Source organism: Podarcis tiliguerta, assembly GCF_965153285.1.
Source record: "Podarcis tiliguerta genome assembly, chromosome: 6".
In the NCBI taxonomy this organism is placed as follows: Eukaryota; Metazoa; Chordata; class Lepidosauria; order Squamata; family Lacertidae; genus Podarcis; species Podarcis tiliguerta.
The window spans coordinates 91,562,819-91,580,896 of record NC_139539.1 but is presented as its reverse complement, the minus strand read 5'-3'; the positions used below and the strand labels follow the sequence as shown (position 1 = coordinate 91,580,896).

Genomic DNA, 18,078 nt, shown 5'->3' with positions numbered 1-18,078 from the left:
AGGCATGTCACTAAGGGAAGAAGATTTCCCTCTCTAGCTTAAAAGGCTAGTGCTGTAAGTTAGCTTCTTAGTGATGAGGAGATTGTTATTTTAGATCATGCTTCGAAGTATTTGAGGGGTGTTGATTCTACTACAATAGGTAGAAAGCTGTGGTTTGAACTGCAAATTTCTGAACATTGGCCATAAAATAGGCCCTGGTGAGATGTAATTAAGGTTGTTTGATTTAATTGACCTGGGACTGCATCTGTTTTAATGCCGAGTGCTAGAATTGCCCATGAGTGCAGGATATCTTCTGCTGAGATTAAAACTCAGACGGGGGATTCTCTTGGGACTACAACTCGATGATCAACTTCTAGTAGGCAGAAATTTCCGGGATGTAGGTCGCATGTTGGGACTATGTAGGAGTCAAACAGCAGATTTTCATAGTCTGTATAGTCGTAGCTTCAGTATCACTGGTGGCCAATGGCTTTAATAGTTAAAAAAGTGTTGTTAATTTCATCTATTAAATAAAGGATTTGGAGGGAGGGGAGTGCAATTAGGATTAAAATGATTGCGGGGAGGATAATTCAGATTATTTCCACTTCTTGGGCATCTATAGTATTAGTGTGAGTTTTGTTGATAATATAAGACTAATAATATATAGTACCAAGGCACTGATGAAAACAACAATTATTAATGCATGGTCATGGAAGTGAAGAAGTTCTTATATAATGGGGGAGGCTGCATTTTGGAAGCCTAGTTGTGCTGGGTGTGCCACATAGGCTTAATTGACCTATAATTTAGCGCTGACAGAGCTTGGACTTGTTGATCAGAAGGTCAGTGGTTCGAATCCCCACGACGGGGTGAGCTCTCATTGCTCGGTCCCTGCTCCTGCCAACCTAGCAGTTCGAAAGCACATCAAAGTGCAAGTAGATAAATAGGTACCACTCTGGCGGAAAAGTAAACTGGTTCCGTGTGCTGCTCTGGTTCACCAGAAGCGGCTTAGTCCTGCTGGCCACATGACCCGGAAGCTCCCTCGGCCAGTAAAGCAAGATGAGCGCCGCAACCCCAGAGTCGGCCACGACTGGACCCAATGGTCAGGGGTCCCTTATCTTTACCTTTACCATATAGAGAGCTTGCGCAAAGTCCATTGCACTGTAACTACAGGCTAGAAATCAGATCGGTAGGAGCACTTGAGATGAGGTCTGAAGGGAAAGAGAAATAAAAAATACCACCTATCCCTGTGGAGCCTTACCTTTTTCCTCGAGGTACCTTCTTTCGGCCGTTGCTTTTTCTCCGGTCCTTGCAGTGTCTCCACTCAGGAACGGGTGGCAATTCCTCCCATGAACTTGGCAGGATGTGCACTGGAACCGCGGGCACCGATCCGAGGTGTTCACCGCAGGGACACCTTGGATCCATGTCCCTTATCCTCGGGGAATGTTGTTTTTCCTGGCCAATGCACCAAGAAATGTAGCCTTATGAGGCTTTGCCCTCGGGTGGGAAAAATATTGCGCCCGGGAAAGGGAGATGGGAGTCAACAGACACTCAAGGAATAGTTTCGGAGAAAAAGCTTTATTTCTACCATGACTTAGGGATGAGTAGGCGATGAGAGCCTTCAGGTCTGCTTGTCGTAGGCAAATTGAGCTAGTTATTACAGTACCTCATAGGGCTAAATGATCAGGAATATGAGGGTAGGTGGGTAGGGGTTTAATATGGATGAAATACAAATCAGGCCGTATCCTCCTAATTTTAATAAAATTGCGGCTAATACTATTGAACCAGCGATTGGGGCCTCTACGTGGGTGTCAGAGCTGGCTCCTGGTCCCAGCTCACAGAGGACCAACGCTAGCCGGTAGTAATGTACAAGAGTCTTTATTGAAGTACAGTTTCCATTTCCAAGCCGCAGCGCCCCAGCTCTACGTCTAGGGTTTAGACCGGCGAAGCTCCATCTGAATCTCCACCCCCTGTACACCAGTTTAAGACTCTAACCTTACTCCACCTCTTCCGTCTCTCCTTCCTCCTCTGGGTCCTGCTACCCCCCGGAGTCCCTTCCTTCCTGGACTCTTCCGACGCAGACGTTGACCCCCCTGACTCCTCCCGCTCTCTTCGGCGGGCTTTAGGACCTGGCTCCCTACCCGGGCTGCCAACTGTGCCGCCCTCCTGTACATTTGAACTTGGCGCGCGCGCGCAGCCTTCAACCTTCCTCTTGACCGTTTCCTCGCTCCCCGACGGAGGCGTGGTCAATCCTCCCTCATGTTCTCCCGCTGGCAGCGCGCCGCCTGATCCCGATGCCTGGGACTCCTCCCCTCTACTGCACTCTGGTGTGGACGCTGGTCCGGATTTCCAACTGCTGCTCTCTGAGTCCCCTCTGGCCCCTTCTTCCTGGGGTGTCCCCCTGGGCACCCCCCTTGCCCTGACCATGGGAGCCCCTTTCTGTGAATCATCCGATTCACTGGAAAGACTCAGAGACCTCGGACCGCTGTCATCGCTGACATTTCCTTCGGACTCCTCCCCCTCGCTCTCCATTTCCTCCCTTTCCTGTGCCTCTGCTCCTGAACCCCTGACATCCATCCCCCCCTCGAAGCCCCCCCTTCCCCCCTCCCCTCCTTCAGGTGTGGGTGCTGGGTGCTCCGTCGTTGTGGGGGTGAATGGCGGATACAGTTCGTCCCCCTTGGCGTGCATCCAGCCGGATAAGTCCGGCTCGTCCTCCGTGCTCTCGTCGACCTCGATTTCCTCTGCTTCCATCTCTGTGCTGCCGTGCTCGAACCCAAGGTCCTCCCCCAGCACGTCCATGTCCATCTCTCCCCCGGTCACCTCTGGGGCCGTTGCCTGCCAAGGACCCCCCAGCCACTTCCTGCTCCACCGCTCCTCTGGTCGATCGTCCCACCAATAAGAGCGGTCTGAGGCAGACCCCGAGGGCGATCCCTCCGGGGAACGTGTGTCTAGTGCCGGTTCGTCGTCCGAGGTGAACCCCTGGAACGTGCTGGTTGAAAGCATGGGTGTGAAAAGCCAGTCGTCGAAATACGCTGCTGGCATGGGCCTGTGCGGGAACAAGGCATGAAACTCTTCCTTGAGAAGAGGCTCGTCCAAGGTATAGTCCGGCACCCAACGGTTGGCGCTGGCCGGGGTACCTTCGCTGGCGAGAAAATATTCTACTCCCTCTTCCCCCCATCTCGAGTCTAAAATCTCTGTGACCTGGTTGATGGGTTCCCCTCTTGGCGACCCCCTCCTTGTGGGCGTCTCCCTACACGGGTCTGGTGCCGTGCCCGGCTCCTGAAATCTGTGAGGTGCTTTGTAGGGCGTGAGCACTGATCTATGGAACACTGGGTGCATTCTGGATCCCTCCGGAAGTGTCAACCGGAAGGCCACTGGATTGATCTGTGCCTCGACTTGGTAAGGTCCTAGCTGCTTATGTCCGAGTTTCTTCTTCGCTAACGATCTGGTCGGCACTGCCTGGGCTGCTAACCAAACCCAGTCTCCCACCTGTATGTCTTCCCCAACCCTTCTGTGCTTGTCAGCCTGCAGTTTGTATGCGTGCTTTGCTAGTTCTAACTGCCTCCGAAGCTGTTCGTGCACTTCCTGCAATTCTGACGCTAAGACTTCCGCTGCCTGTGGCTCCCCCTCCCCCAGTCTCTCTAATCCCGGGAAGGTTCTAGGATGCCTCCCATTGTTGGCGAAGAACGGTGTCACCCCCGTGGACACGTGCTTCGTGTTGTTGTAGGCGAACTCAGCGAGCGGCAGGTAGTCCACCCATGTTGCCGGCTGCTGATTAGCGTAGCATCTCAGGTACTGCTGCATGATGGCGTTGACTCGCTCCGCTTGTCCGTTGGTCTGCGGGTGTCTCGCCGACGCTAGGTTGATCTTGACGTTCAGGAAACCCATCAGCTTCTGCCAGAAGTTCGAGATGAACTGTCGTCCCCGGTTGGACAAGATAGACCGTGGCAGACCGTGAACCCTGAAGACGTGGTCTATGAACAGTTTGGTGGTCTGTTCCGCCGTGGCCACCTTCGCGCACGGAATGAAGTGGGCCATTTTGGTGAACATGTCCACCACCACTAGCACTGCCGTCTTGCCTCTCGAGCTGGGTAAATCCGTGACAAAGTCCAGGGCCACCCTCTCCCACGGTTCGCTCGGTGTCTGCAGCGGTTCGAGCAGTCCCGCCGGAGGTTTGTGCACTGACTTGGCCCTTTGGCAGGTGTCGCACCTCGAGACGTAATCCGCGACTTCCACCCGCATCTTGGGCCACCAAAAATCTCTGGCTACTAATTCTGCCGTCTTCTCTTTGCCAAAGTGCCCGGCGGTGGGTGCGTCGTGCAACTGCTGCAGTACTTTCGCGCGGAGGTCGTCTCCCGGTACGTAGAGGGCCCCTCTGCGGATGAGCAATCCGTCGCGTATCTGGAACTCGTCGTCCTTCGCCGTGCCCTTGTGCACCTCCTCCATCTTGGCTTGTGCAAAGGGGTCTTCCTGAAGTGCTCGACGGACAGCTTCCAGGTCCACGGTTGCTGAAGCGCACGCCCACGCTTCCGGTGCGAAAATGTGCTTGGCCGCTGCTGGTGCCGCCTCTTCGAGGTATTGCGGCTTTCTGGACAGTGCATCTGCCATGATGTTGTTGTCGCCTGGGATGTACTCTATCCTGAAGTCGAAATCTGCAAAGAACTCCGCCCATCGTATGTGCCGCTGGTTCAGGAACCTTGCCGTGCGCCAGTACTCCAGGTTCTTATGGTCCGTGCGAACCTGCACCGTGTGTTTGACGCCGATGAGGAAGTGCCGCCACGCCTTGAATGCTGCATGAATGGCCAGCAACTCCCTGTCCCAGATGGTGTAATTCTGCTCTGACTTGCTGAGCTTTCGAGAGTAGAAGGCACACGGTCTCCAGTCCCCATGCGGGTCCTGCTGCAACAGTACTGCTCCCACGGCTCTGTCTGAGGCGTCCGTCTCAACTCTCATCGGTCTGCTGGGATTCACGTGCAGTAGCTGCTCTTCGGACGAGAAGAGACGCTTGAGGTTCTGAAAGGACTGCTCCGCTTGCTCCGTCCAGATGAACTTCTTCTTCTTGGAGCTGAGCGTGTCGCAGATGTAGCACTTCCTGTTCCCTCTAGGAGGCTTCGCTTTGACTGCTCCCGGTGTCAGGGCTCTGGTAGCTGACTGAGCCCTGGCACCTCCAATCTCCATCGGTTCTTCTCCCCCTCCCTGCGAGGGTGTGGATTGCGCACGCGCTGCATCTTTGGGAAAGAGGGGAGGTGCTCTCGCTGGCGTACGTCCCCAACGTCCTTCTTCTCTGTTCCATGGACGTTCTTCCAGACGCACCCCAATCTCCAGCGCCCGCTGGACCACTTGCTGAGTGCTCTTTGGTCTCTCCCCCCTTGCAATCTCATCTTTCACATTTGCATTCAAGCCTTCCCAAAAAAGGTCTCTGACTGGAGCAGAATCCTTCTCCCATCCCAGCGCATGGACTAATCCAAAAAAGCGGGAATGGTACTGCCTCACACTGGCTCTGCCTTGTTTGAGCCCATGTATGTCTCTTCTAGCAATATCGATGTCTATCTTTGATGAAAAACACGAATCCATCGCTTTAATGAAAGCATCCGCATCTTGGAGCGCCGGATCATTATCTCTCCACAAATTCCTCAGCCACGCTTTGGCTTCCCCATGCAAATGGGACAAGATAAACCCCACTTTCTCTCGCTCATCTCTAAAGTCTTTTTCCAGCAGACCCAGCGCAAACAGCAGGTCTGCTTGGAAGTTAGGGTACTGCTGTAAACTCCCGTCGAAATGAGATACCAGGCTGCCCCCTCTTCTTCCCAGCCCAATGCCCTCTGATTTGGGTCCCGGTTGCCCCTGTTTAGAAAGCACTTCCAACCTGGCTTGGAGATCCCTGTAGGCGGTATCCATTTCCTCTTCCCTTTTCCTGGATGCAAGTACCTCCGCGTTGAGTTGACTCACTGCATTTCGCAGGTCTGTTAGTTGCTGTTCTGTAGTCATCTTGCCTGATTTGTGTGAGCTCGCGAAGCACCAATCCTCTTCCCTCGCTGCGTCAACTCACGTTGCGAGGTTCTTGGTGCAAAACTTTTCAGGGAGATGGAGCTTACTGTCAGAGCTGGCTCCTGGTCCCAGCTCACAGAGGACCAACGCTAGCCGGTAGTAATGTACAAGAGTCTTTATTGAAGTACAGTTTCCATTTCCAAGCCGCAGCGCCCCAGCTCTACGTCTAGGGTTTAGACCGGCGAAGCTCCATCTGAATCTCCACCCCCTGTACACCAGTTTAAGACTCTAACCTTACTCCACCTCTTCCGTCTCTCCTTCCTCCTCTGGGTCCTGCTACCCCCCGGAGTCCCTTCCTTCCTGGACTCTTCCGACGCAGACGTTGACCCCCCTGACTCCTCCCGCTCTCTTCGGCGGGCTTTAGGACCTGGCTCCCTACCCGGGCTGCCAACTGTGCCGCCCTCCTGTACATTTGAACTTGGCGCGCGCGCGCAGCCTTCAACCTTCCTCTTGACCGTTTCCTCGCTCCCCGACGGAGGCGTGGTCAATCCTCCCTCATGTTCTCCCGCTGGCAGCGCGCCGCCTGATCCCGATGCCTGGGACTCCTCCCCTCTACTGCACTCTGGTGTGGACGCTGGTCCGGATTTCCAACTGCTGCTCTCTGAGTCCCCTCTGCCCCTTCTTCCTGGGGTGTCCCCCTGGGCACCCCCCTTGCCCTGACCATGGGAGCCCCTTTCTGTGAATCATCCGATTCACTGGAAAGACTCAGAGACCTCGGACCGCTGTCATCGCTGACATTTCCTTCGGACTCCTCCCCCTCGCTCTCCATTTCCTCCCTTTCCTGTGCCTCTGCTCCTGAACCCCTGACAGTGGGCTTTTGGAAGTCAAAGATGTAAACCATATACGGGTAATTTGACTAAAAGGCAGAGCGATCGCTTTGGGGTGCCATCGTGGCTGCGCCCCCACAAACGGTGTGCCATGCCCCCAGGACATGCACCACGCCCCTGCGGGCAGTGCGTCCCGCCCCCACCTGCTCTCCGTCCCCTGGTGCATGAAGCTCCGCCCCTGCCTGCTTGTTGGAAACAGTTCGGGAATCTCTTTCTCTTGTACAGCGGCACCTCTTTCCATACTACCCCCTCTAAAAAGTGGTGAAGGTCTTATATTTGTTGACAGATAAATTTTGCAGAACATATGCAGAGAAATTGCACTGAAAAAGAGTGATCGTGTGTTACATTTGAAGGAGAAAAAGCAAATGGCCCAGGGAAGCCATGGCCATATCCTCCGAATCTTCTGACCATATTCCTGTTGCTTTCAGCTCTTAAGTTTAATCACTGGAAGTCCTGGAGTTTGTCCCCACCCCCCGAAATGTTCTAATGTACTTCTTATAATTATTTTCCTCAGCGAGCTATTTGAAGTGAAAGACATCCGGACCATTCATCATGTGTTCATTGCTTTCTTCATCATGATCATTCTCTGCACCCTCATAGTAGACTCCATTGATGAAGGAAGGTAGGAAAATATTGAAGGGATCAGCTGGAGGTTTGTTTGAAAATGTATCTGCATGCAAAGTCTTGGAAGATGTGGAGCCCTGAAAGGCTGCAGGCTATGCCACAATAACTACAATTTCCCCGCATGCGTGTGCTTATCCAAGGGGTCCTGGATCTCTGTAGGGGTTGTATCTGTCTGTATCTCTGTGTTTGCTTTCTTGCTTTAGAGTGTTCTGTGCAGTATAAAACCTTAAGGGTGTATACTTAAGTTCAGTATTTGTTTCATAAGATTTATACACTGCCTGATTCTAAAAGGAACCTCAAAGCGGTTTACGAAAGATAAAACAAGAAAACCATGAAAAAAATCACAACCATACTCTAAAACATACAAAACTTAAAATACTAAAAAAGATTAAAAGTACCTCAACTTTTATTATAGAATTACTTAGCTGTTACTGATTTAACCTGATGGAATATATATTTTAACTTTCTGTGTTTGAATCTCTTTTGAAGGTTGGTGCTGAAGTTTGATCTCCTGGTCTACGCTTTTGGCAAATCCTCTGTCGTTGCTTCCACTTGGCTTTACATGTTCCTGTCCACCCTGACTGTGCCCTATGGGCTCTTCCTGCTGTGGGCCCAGGGCTACCATGGTTCCTCCCACAAGACAATCCGCTCCGCTTTCTTTGGGGGTCTCCTCATGATCTTCCAAATATTTGCGCTTGGAGTGGTTCCAGCTTACATTGTCATTGCCTACCGTTTACCACCAGCCTCTGCTAGCATAGTGATCTTTGAGCAGGTGAGTTTCATGTGGAGAGCTAGTTTCTTCTGGATGTAGCTCAAGGTCATTTCACAAAGCTTGAATTAGCAAAATGCTGCTTTATGCCAGGATCTGAGTCCTTAGCTAACCTGTAATTTTGTGTACACATTCTACTTTTGCTTCTGCCTGACTTGGGGTAATATTAACGGTGGCGAGTTTTCATTTTTTCCAAGAGATTGAGCCTGAGGGTGTTAGAAATGGTCAGATGCAAAAAGAAATGCACTATAACTGTTAAGGTCTAGTACGTACTTCTGTTTTCAGATACACTGATGGTTTAAACCACTAATAACATGCTGCAAACACCCTCTTTTTGAGCACGATGAAGGAGAGAGCAATGCCAGTACAACTGGAAGCATTCTTGGAGGATACTGATTCTCTCAACTTCTTGCATTCTGGGTGCAGACCTGGCTTGAGACTGAATCTGCTTTGGTCTCACCTTCATCAAAAGAGGGGCAGAGGAGCTTCTGGTGCTATTGACCATGGTATCCTTCTGGACCATCTCCCACTTAATTGTAAGATGTCAAATACATTTTATCTGTTATTCCACTCCTTTAGGTGCGCCTGCTGATGAAAGGCTACTCTTTCATTAGGGAGAATACTTCTCGAATACTTTCCTTTACGCCACAGAAGTCAAGTGAGTGACTGTTTCCTACAATAATTGTACAGCTGTGGGGATGAAGGCACCCTCCCTTCTTCCTGTTCTGAGAGTTGGGTTCTGTGACATGGAGACAATTCAAAGACCTGTTCTAGTTCAGAAGAATGGGCCTCTCCATGTTTTGCAAGATTACCAATACCATGCAACTTGTCAGTCTTCTAATGCTTATTGGACTAGGAGTACACATCTTGCAAAGGAAATAAGAGAATCCTGGGTTTAGTGGAACAGGGGAAAGTGCTCTGACAATAGGGGGCTTATTTGGGGTGGGAGGGCGTTAAACCTGGGAAGACTAGAGATGAGGGGCTTGTCACAGACTTGCCTTACTCACTGGGAAAAAATAAAAATAGAATAAGAATGGCATACAAACCATCTCCTTGGACTGAGAAATTGTATAAATTTATTACTGCTAAACTCAAGCATTAATGAACAGTTTGAGACCCACAGAAAATAGGATGGAACCCTGTGGGTTTATTTTTTAGTGTGTGGCATTATCTGGTACTAAACGACTCTCTCCATTCTGCTTTTTCAGACACCGTCCAAGTTCCTAAAGTTTCCCAGTACCTGTATTTCCTCTTTGCTCCCACCCTTATTTACAGAGATGCCTATCCCCGGTAATGTCAATGTAGTTGCTCCATTGTGACTTGGCAATTCTTATATATATTGTGATTGCGAGGTTGGACAGGATGCATGCTTCATAACAGAGGGCATAACACACAGGTTGGGGACCTCAGGCCCAGGGGGCAGGTGCAGTCCTCTGCAGTGGCGTAGCATGGTGGGGTCACAGTCACGGTTGCCCTGTGCGCAAAATTGTTATGGATGCAAAAGTTTAACACTTGGGGCAACCTCAATATAACTGCACATTCTGTCGCTGGGATCCATTGAAAATAGCTTCTCCATGCGAACCAGAGTGACCTCTCCAGACCATAGAACGACTCTTCTTATGTCTCCTGGGCGATGCAGATAGTATTAGGCAGTTGAATGTGTTTCCCTCCCTCCCACCCAACCTCTCCGCACGGCCCCAGGCAACCCACGCTACACCACTGGCCTCTGAGCCTCTCTTATCTATTGCACTACCCACTTTTGCCTCTGACCCTACCCACTGCTGGGTCTCTAACTTAACTCATGGTCCTGAATTTCAGTGGGTCTTCTCTGAGTAAAGGTTAGTTGAAGACAACCATTTGTTTCTCTGAATTTTCCCGGAGCAGGCCTAGTAGGATCCAAAATGCATTGGTTCAATGCATATCTCTTTTGAGCACACCAGAGCTTTTTGCTTCTGGTTCCAATAACAGGTGCTGAGTCTGACCATTTTGGCTTTAAGATATTCTACACTTCATGGGTTTTGATGGGGTTTTTATGTATAAGGTTCTAGAGTTCCTTTGTAGAAGTTGCTGTGTTATACAGGGTTGTCTTTCTATTTTCCATGGTATTCCACATTCTCCAGTCTGTATATCCTATTGCCCTCAACTACTCCTTTCCTTCTTTATGCAAAATAACAAACTGATTCAAAAAATAGTAGTGCAGCTGCACATTTAGTAAAACATGCCATTTGAGCAAAATCATAACTAGCAAACAGACTTTCTTACATTAAATATTTGCTGTTCTGGAATAGAAATTGGATTGTGTTTACTGCAGACTACATCAGCTCTGCTGTTATTATTTCTTTTGCACTTATTAGTTGCTTTTATTATGGAAAGTAACTCAAAGTGATTTGCTGTCTAGCAGTTGTTTGTAAAATTCTCGCAAATTGGGTTTCAGTTGATGCCAAGCAAGTTCTTGTCTTGATTTAGGTGTAATGACTGTGATCTCCTTTTCTTTTCAGAACTCCTACAATAAGATGGAGCTATGTAGCTACCATGTTTGCAGAGGTTAGATATTTCTCTTCCTTTGGGGATTTCTGTGTTTCTGCAGATAATAATACAGCCTTGAAAGCTGATAAGGGTTACTGGTTCATAAAAATATGTACAAGCCTACCGGACTGCACAAGCCTGTATTAGTTATTTTTATTTTGGCGTTAAGAAATGGAGACAATGCTTTCTGAAGCTTTCAGATTTGGATCACTGAATGAATAATTACCCCTAAACTAATGACAAACACACCTTCCCATTGTAAGATAAATTAAACAGTTTCACTTCTCTGAAGACAGGATACAATAGTACTAAACGACAAGCCTTCCTAAACACCGATGCCTGTGTGCTAGTCCTCTTATCATCTGTAAACATTTTCCAGAGTTTAGGAAATTATGAACAGTGCAGCAATCTGTATAGTGTATTTTTATTTTGCCGAGTGGAGCAGATCAGCTAATTTCAAGCACGGTCGTATTTCTCAAATGGAGACGTAGTCCTTCCCTGGGCTGGGCTAGCCGTGCAGTGTCACATATCCTAAAAGTTCAAAGGACAGTCTTGGATAAAAATATAGTCTGTTAATCAGTCTCTACTCGTGGGACCTGCTCCTTGCAGGACAATGAAACCGCTACCATGGCAGCTGCTGTCGGTAAAGCAGGTGTTCCACCTGGGCCCCTCCACATATACACATGCCAGCAGCGCACCTACCCAGGCCTCCCAACTGCTGGCATAGTAATTCTGCACATGGTGGAGCCCATGTGGAATGCCGTTTATCTGAAAGAAGCAGGGACTATCGTAGTGGCACTGAAACCTTTGGTCAGCTGTTGCCTATGGCTGCATATACACCGGACATTCAAAGCACCTGGCTCCTCCCACAAAGAATCTTGGGAACTGCAGTTTATTAAGGGTGCTGGGAATTAGAGCTCGGTGTGTGTGTGTGTGTTAAAATGCATGTCTAAGGATTATTTGGGGAATGTCATGTGCGTTAAATGTATGATGTTTACTCAGCTTAGATCTGTGCATATTGGTAACTGGGATCCGCTTTCTCTCTTACGGATTACTCCTGTGCCACTTTTATAATCAGGGGCTTTTGTTTTTACTCCTCTCTAGGCCCTTGCGTTAGTCTTCTATTTGCACTATATAAGTGAACTATACATCTTTCCTACATTTCGGAAATATAGTCGAGAGCCCTTTAATGTACGAGGGATGTTCCTTTGCATCTTGAACACCTTGCTTCCAAGTGAGTGCTTTTGGGTATCACCCTGGCCCCTTTTAATTCTGGAATTTTTCTAAGCAACAAACAAATAATCAGATACAGTGGTGATATTGGCAACAACTGGCAGTGTATGGCCTGTTGGATATATGATCTTAGCTTTGTGGTTCCCTGACTTGTAGGGTTCCTGAAAACCTGTTACTGGGACAGCAGCTGAAGCTGAGCGTGAATCTCACTGTTCTGAGAGAGAACATGGGAAGTTCAGACCACTGGCCCATCTAGCTCAGGGTCGTCCACACTGACCAGGAGTGGATCTCCAGGGTTTCCAGACAGGGAACTTTTCCTGGCTCTACCTGGAGAGGCTGCAGATTGACCTTTTTCATGCCCTCACTACCACTGAGCTACTGCTCTTCTCTCTGAACACCTTTTGCAGTATGTTCCTTAGTAACATCAGTCCTGGTAGACTGGAGAAGGTGCGATCCTGCTTCATCCAACTCTGCTTTTCAGTCTTGTGTTGGGGATGCAAGCAGTTGTTAGTTTCTGGACTCAGTTCAAAGTGCTGGTTTTGACCTATAAATCCTCATGCGGCTCAGGACCCCAACACCAGAAGGGCTTCCTCTCTGCTGGTGAACCAGCCTGGTCACTGCATAAATATCTTAGGGAGGAGTGGAGGGTGGAACATGGAAACGGACACTTTTAGAGGTGGCTCCCTGCTTGTAGAATGCGGTCCCCAGGGAAGAGTGCCTGGCTCCATCATTGTCTGTTTTAGATGCCAGTCAAAAAACAGACAATCGTTCCTAATGGGAAGGTAATCAGTTATTTACATGGTCATTGTCAAGCGAGGGGCCAAAATCACTCCCCAGGTTCGTCCCATTCAATAAGAAATTCAACCAAGGATTCCAGCAAGACAGTACCCTTTTATTAACTTTACTGCAGTCAAGGACAGTTCCCTAAAATGGTGGGTACTGTACTGATCACAGGTTTCAATACACTTTTATATTCTTTCACATACAGTTTACATCATGCTAAATATATAACGAGTTCTACATTGACCATTATGCATTAGCGAAGACATGACATCCTCATGCTCTGGTCATGACCCCTTACAAGTCATCACTTAGTACAACAAACTAACCTCAGACCAGAACAGCCAAGTCAAACAATAAACAGATGACACAAAAGCAAATCTTTAACTCAAACAGCAGATTCTTTATCCTTGGTTCTAGTCTATATAGTCTGATATTGGTAAAGGACTTTATATACCTTCTATTTATATATGCAGGTATATAAAGGTTCAAGCTAACTAATACTTTACCAAGTATGATTAAAGCAACAGAATTATCTAAAACATTAACAATTTTTTAAATAATACTTTTATTAAATTTCTGAACATTTTACACATAACATTCCAATGCATTTTTCTCTTTTCTGTTCTTGACTTCTCAACCCATTTTCTGTGATGTTTTCCTTATCCCCCCTTTGCTGCAGCCTATTGTCACTCATTTATCATAATCATAACACAATAGGCTCTAATTTTTTCTGTTGCTCTTAGCTGAAAACCTAGCTGTAGTTACATACATAAACAACTTAACCATCCTTTTTTGGAATTTCTAACCATATAACCCCTAGCAGAAAGGCTTCAGTGTTTCTTTGTTTGCTTTTTTGTTTTTGGTAAACTCCTTTTTTATCTTTTAAATTCCTCATGGAGCCCCCCCACCCAAGAGATGGGAAAGTCTGCTTGCTCAGTTCGTGGCCTGAAAACAGAAGCACAACATTATACGTCTTCTATTTATATATATAAAGGTTCAAGCTAACTAATACTTTAGCAAATAAGACCAAAGCAACTAAAATACATAGCTTTACATTTACACCTTAACAATCTTTAATGATCTTTATTGCTAGGCCCATTTCTTATCCTTGCTAGCTTATTTGCTGCCATTTGCCCCTCACAGAGCTTTTGCAGTACAGTATATGTGGCATAAGATCAACAAACCTTTGCCCAACACTATTAGCAAATGGCCAAGAGGAAACATCCTCAGATTTTGTCCTAAGCAAGGTCAATCAATACTTTCATTGCTTCTATTTCAAGTGTTTGCTATTCTAGAGCCTTTATGGAAACTTGGGGAGCAATACAGAGGGAGGAGGGCAAGCCATTTCCCCCTCCACATGAAAGAAATAAATTAGCCTGAAATACATGTTTTCTTCATTGCTCCACAGGTGCATTGGTGACATTCCTCTCACATTATTTAGTCTATCACTGCTGGCTGAATGCTTTTGCTGAGATGCTGCGCTTTGCTGACAGAATGTTCTACAAGGTAACTGATGTGCAAGGCTCATGATATATATCTCGCTCACTCACACATGCACAAAACACAACACGCAAAGAAGTATTTGCTATCAGTTTTAGAGTGTACCTTGGTTTGTGGAACGCTCCATTTGATAGAAATGTTGCGTGTGTGTGTGTCATTTTGCCATTGATGAGTTTCCTCCTGCCTAGAGAGGTATCAGATACCATCAGTTTTCTGGACAACCTGTTAATACATTCCTTTACCTCTGGTGAAAAAGGGAGCCTGTGCCTTTTTTTCTCTTGACATTCCTGATTCAAAAGCATTTGTTGCTATGGGTTGTATTTCTGTTGCTGGGCTTTTTGCATAGTATTTTAACCTTGCTGTGACTTTTAAACAAATGTAAATAGTTTTGAGTATGGTGTCATGGAATAAAAGTATGTCCGTTCTATAAATTATTTAGCAGAACTCACCTGCAGCCTTCTTTTAGTGTTGGCATATACTGGCGCCTTTAAACGTCCACAATAATGTGTTGCTATATTCCTTTTAGCACCTGCTAAAAACATTTTGCCTATCCAGACATGTCGAAATTGAAATGTGTCTTAATATGTTTTAGCTTATCTGCTGATTTTATCTGATGTTTTAAATTTTTATTGGCAATTTTAATGCCTTATGTATAATGCTCAGAGGTTCTATTTGTCGTCAAGCAGTATATATAGACATGTTGTTAAATAAATGAATAATTCCAAGGGATCATACAAATGTGTGTTCTGATCCTGCTGCTGCTGCTTCCGCTTGGGGCCATTAATGGTTAGTTTGAGCAGTTTAGAGGACAGTGATAGAAAAGGCCTCTGAATTTCAGCTACCTTCTATATTTCTCTTTTGTGGTTTGCAGGTTGCCCCCACTTACATTGAATTACTGTTCATGTAGAGAAAATGTCACATTTGATTTAGCTCTGATCATTTTGGATCTGAGCCTTGGAGACCTAGTGTAGCTACAAATACTGGGACACCAGTGACTTATTCTCAGGGTGGCTGTTTGGGAAGGAGGTGGTTAGGATTTAAATGAGCTCTTGGGGAATTTCAGTTATACATTGCAACAGTTCACCAGATGTTCACAGAGATTGTATTGCCAATTGCTCTAAAACACTTGAGTAGCAGGAATGCACTTGGCACTTTGATCCTGCAGTTTTAAACACTGACTCTAAGGACTCTGCTCTTTTTACTTCCCTGATCCTCTCTTGCAGGACTGGTGGAATTCTACATCTTATGCAAGGTATTACCGAACCTTGAATGTGGTGGTGCATGACTGGCTGTATTACTATGCATACAGAGATTTCCTTTGGGTAAGCAACCATCTTTTAATGCACCCCCTTGCTTCAGCTCTAAAAGAAAGCCATTTTTTAAAAGGAATGCCAGAGATCTTTACATTCCCCCCACAAAATGATTTTATTAAAGTTTTAATGTAAAGGAGAATTACACAACATGTAAAATACCTAGTCACTTTACCCATACAGAGATCTGACAGAAGGTGGAAAGAGAGAAGCTTGTATCCAGTATTTGGGAAGTCACTTTTTTTTTACCAGACCACCACCAATTTCACCCCTCTATGCCGTATCCCACACTGTTCCAGCTCTCACGTTAAGTGTTTGTGGGGCTCCATTGAGTAGGAGGGATCAGCAAAAACGAGCTGCCCTGCCTTGTGCAAGCAAGAAGTCCTTTTGACAGAGCAAGACGACCCTCCCTGTGCAATAAATGTGAATGGGCAATTTAAGGGTGGTTATCACAAGCTGTTCACTGTTGTTTTGGAAAATTGGATCTCCTCTGATACATTCACCTATCAGAGAGTCACCCTTCCCCTTGTTTGTCTGTGTTTCTCTCTCACCACTAGTTATTTGGGAAGAAATTCAAAGCAGTCGCTATGCTGTCAGTCTTCACTCTTTCCGCTGTTGTGCATGAATACGTCCTGGCGATGAGCATTGGTTTCTTCTGTCCAGTATTATTGTTCTTCTTCATGTGTTTTGGAAGTAAGTACCAAATATAACAGGGGATGCGGGTGGCGCTGTGGTCTAAATCACACAGCCTAGGGCTTGCTGATCAGAAGGTCGGCAGTTCGAATCCCCGCGACGGGGTGAGCTCCCATTGCTCGGTCCCTGCTCCTGCCAACCTAGCCGTTCGAAAGCACATCAAAGTGCAAGTAGATAAATAGGTAAGGTAAACGGCGTTTCTGTGCGCTGCTCTGGTTCGCCAGAAGCGGCTTAGTCATGCTGGCCACATGACCCGGAAGCTGTACACCGGCACCCTCGTCCTATAGAGCAGGATGAGCACGCAACCCCAGAGTCGTCCGTGACTGGACCTAACGGTCAGGGGTCCCTTTAGTTTACCTTACCAAATATACCTTCCGGCAGCAGCAGTTTCTGTAAATTCTGAGGATTAGCTTTGAGTTGCCATCTGTACTTAATGTTCTGAGATGCAAGGGGCTTGTGTTGCAGCCTGTCTTACCATTTGCTCCCTCTAAACCTAGAAGCCTCTCCTGACCCTAGTTAAATCTCCATTTTCTGAGACTGATCATGGCCAGAGTAGGAGGGAGGGCTTCCTTGGCTTGGCTGAGGAGCAAGTTCTGATACTGCTCCAAACTGTAATATGCGGCTTTCTCAAAGACTTCTGAGATGATCCTTGCTTTGGAGGTCTACAGCTTGCAACCTGAAAAGAGGTGCCCTTTCCCCCTGCTTGACACTGGCAGTATCAACCATCTGTCATGGTGGACAAGTATTTCTCCTATCATATAGCCAACTTTGTTTCATATGAGTAGGTGGCCCACTGATTTTTCTGTGTGATTGAAAGGGAAAGCCCTGTCTCTTTTCCACTGTAACTCCCAAAAACCGTTGAGAGCCATTTATTTCTATGGAAAGAGGTACAACGTGTCATACTGATAAGGACACTTCGCTAACTGGGGATCAAGGAAAGAATGCTGCTGGTGTCCTTAACATGAATTTTGAGTGCATTTTAATTTTCTTCCGTCAGCGTTTTTCAACTTCATTCTCAGCGACCGTCGGAAAGGCCCCATTTGGACGGTGATCCTGTTGGTTACGCTTGTGCTTGGTACAACTATGATACTTACCCTCTACAGCCTGGAATGGTATGCTTACAAGCACTGCCCTTTGAAAAATGTGAGTATCCCACTTGTCATTGGAAATAAGAGGAACAGAGCTGAGCTGCTATTCTGGACTTCATTCAAGGCTTAAGATGTGAACATAAAATTCGAAAACCAGATTTTTAGAAGGTTGCATTCTGCCCAGAATGGTCTGGTTCTTGGACTCATAGTAGCTGGAGCCAAGTAGGATTGTAGTTTCAGGATTGCAGACACCTTAGCAATTCTGCTTGACCTGGAAGACCTGCCATTCAGAGAGTTAAAGCATCTGGGTGAAGCTGACCCAAAGAAAAGCCAATTTGGGGGTCTTACAGGGAAAGGCAAGCCTTTTCCCACCCCCACCCCACTTCTAATTGCCTAGATTGGCTGTTGCAAGTTGGGTGGCCGCCCAGGCTTGAGAGACAGCAAAGGAAAACACTTTGGTTTCATCACTGGCATTTGTTCACATGGCTAAGGGATAGCTCTACAGAAGTGAAAGTGCCCAGCATTTCCTGCCTAACATTACTGTTCCTCTTGTGTTTTATAGCCCACTTTCCTTGACTATGTGAAACCGCGTTCCTGGACTTGCCATCTTAAGGTCTGACACCCTTTGGGATATCCCTCCGCGTCAAGGCCAGAAGATGCTTGTCTTTTAAACAATGACAACAAGTTGGGCTAGCGTGTTAAAA

At 47.1% G+C, this 18,078-nt stretch overlaps 1 protein-coding gene across 2 annotated transcripts in view; it reads left to right on the top strand.

Moving 5' to 3' along the window:
• The window catches only part of LOC310680088 (sterol O-acyltransferase 1-like), a 31,358-nt gene extending 13,280 nt beyond the window's left edge, over window positions 1-18,078 (top strand). For both annotated transcript variants that reach the window (XM_083446348.1, XM_083446349.1), the window contains exons 6-16: window positions 7,363-7,470; window positions 7,962-8,244; window positions 8,821-8,899; window positions 9,450-9,531; window positions 10,740-10,785; window positions 11,872-12,001; window positions 14,192-14,289; window positions 15,507-15,605; window positions 16,151-16,286; window positions 17,284-17,429; window positions 17,937-18,078. In XM_083446348.1, coding sequence (XP_083302474.1) covers window positions 7,363-7,470; window positions 7,962-8,244; window positions 8,821-8,899; window positions 9,450-9,531; window positions 10,740-10,785; window positions 11,872-12,001; window positions 14,192-14,289; window positions 15,507-15,605; window positions 16,151-16,286; window positions 17,284-17,429; window positions 17,937-17,993 — 1,264 coding nt within the window. In that variant the 3' untranslated portion in view covers window positions 17,994-18,078. The remainder of the gene's footprint in view (window positions 1-7,362; window positions 7,471-7,961; window positions 8,245-8,820; window positions 8,900-9,449; window positions 9,532-10,739; window positions 10,786-11,871; window positions 12,002-14,191; window positions 14,290-15,506; window positions 15,606-16,150; window positions 16,287-17,283; window positions 17,430-17,936) is intronic.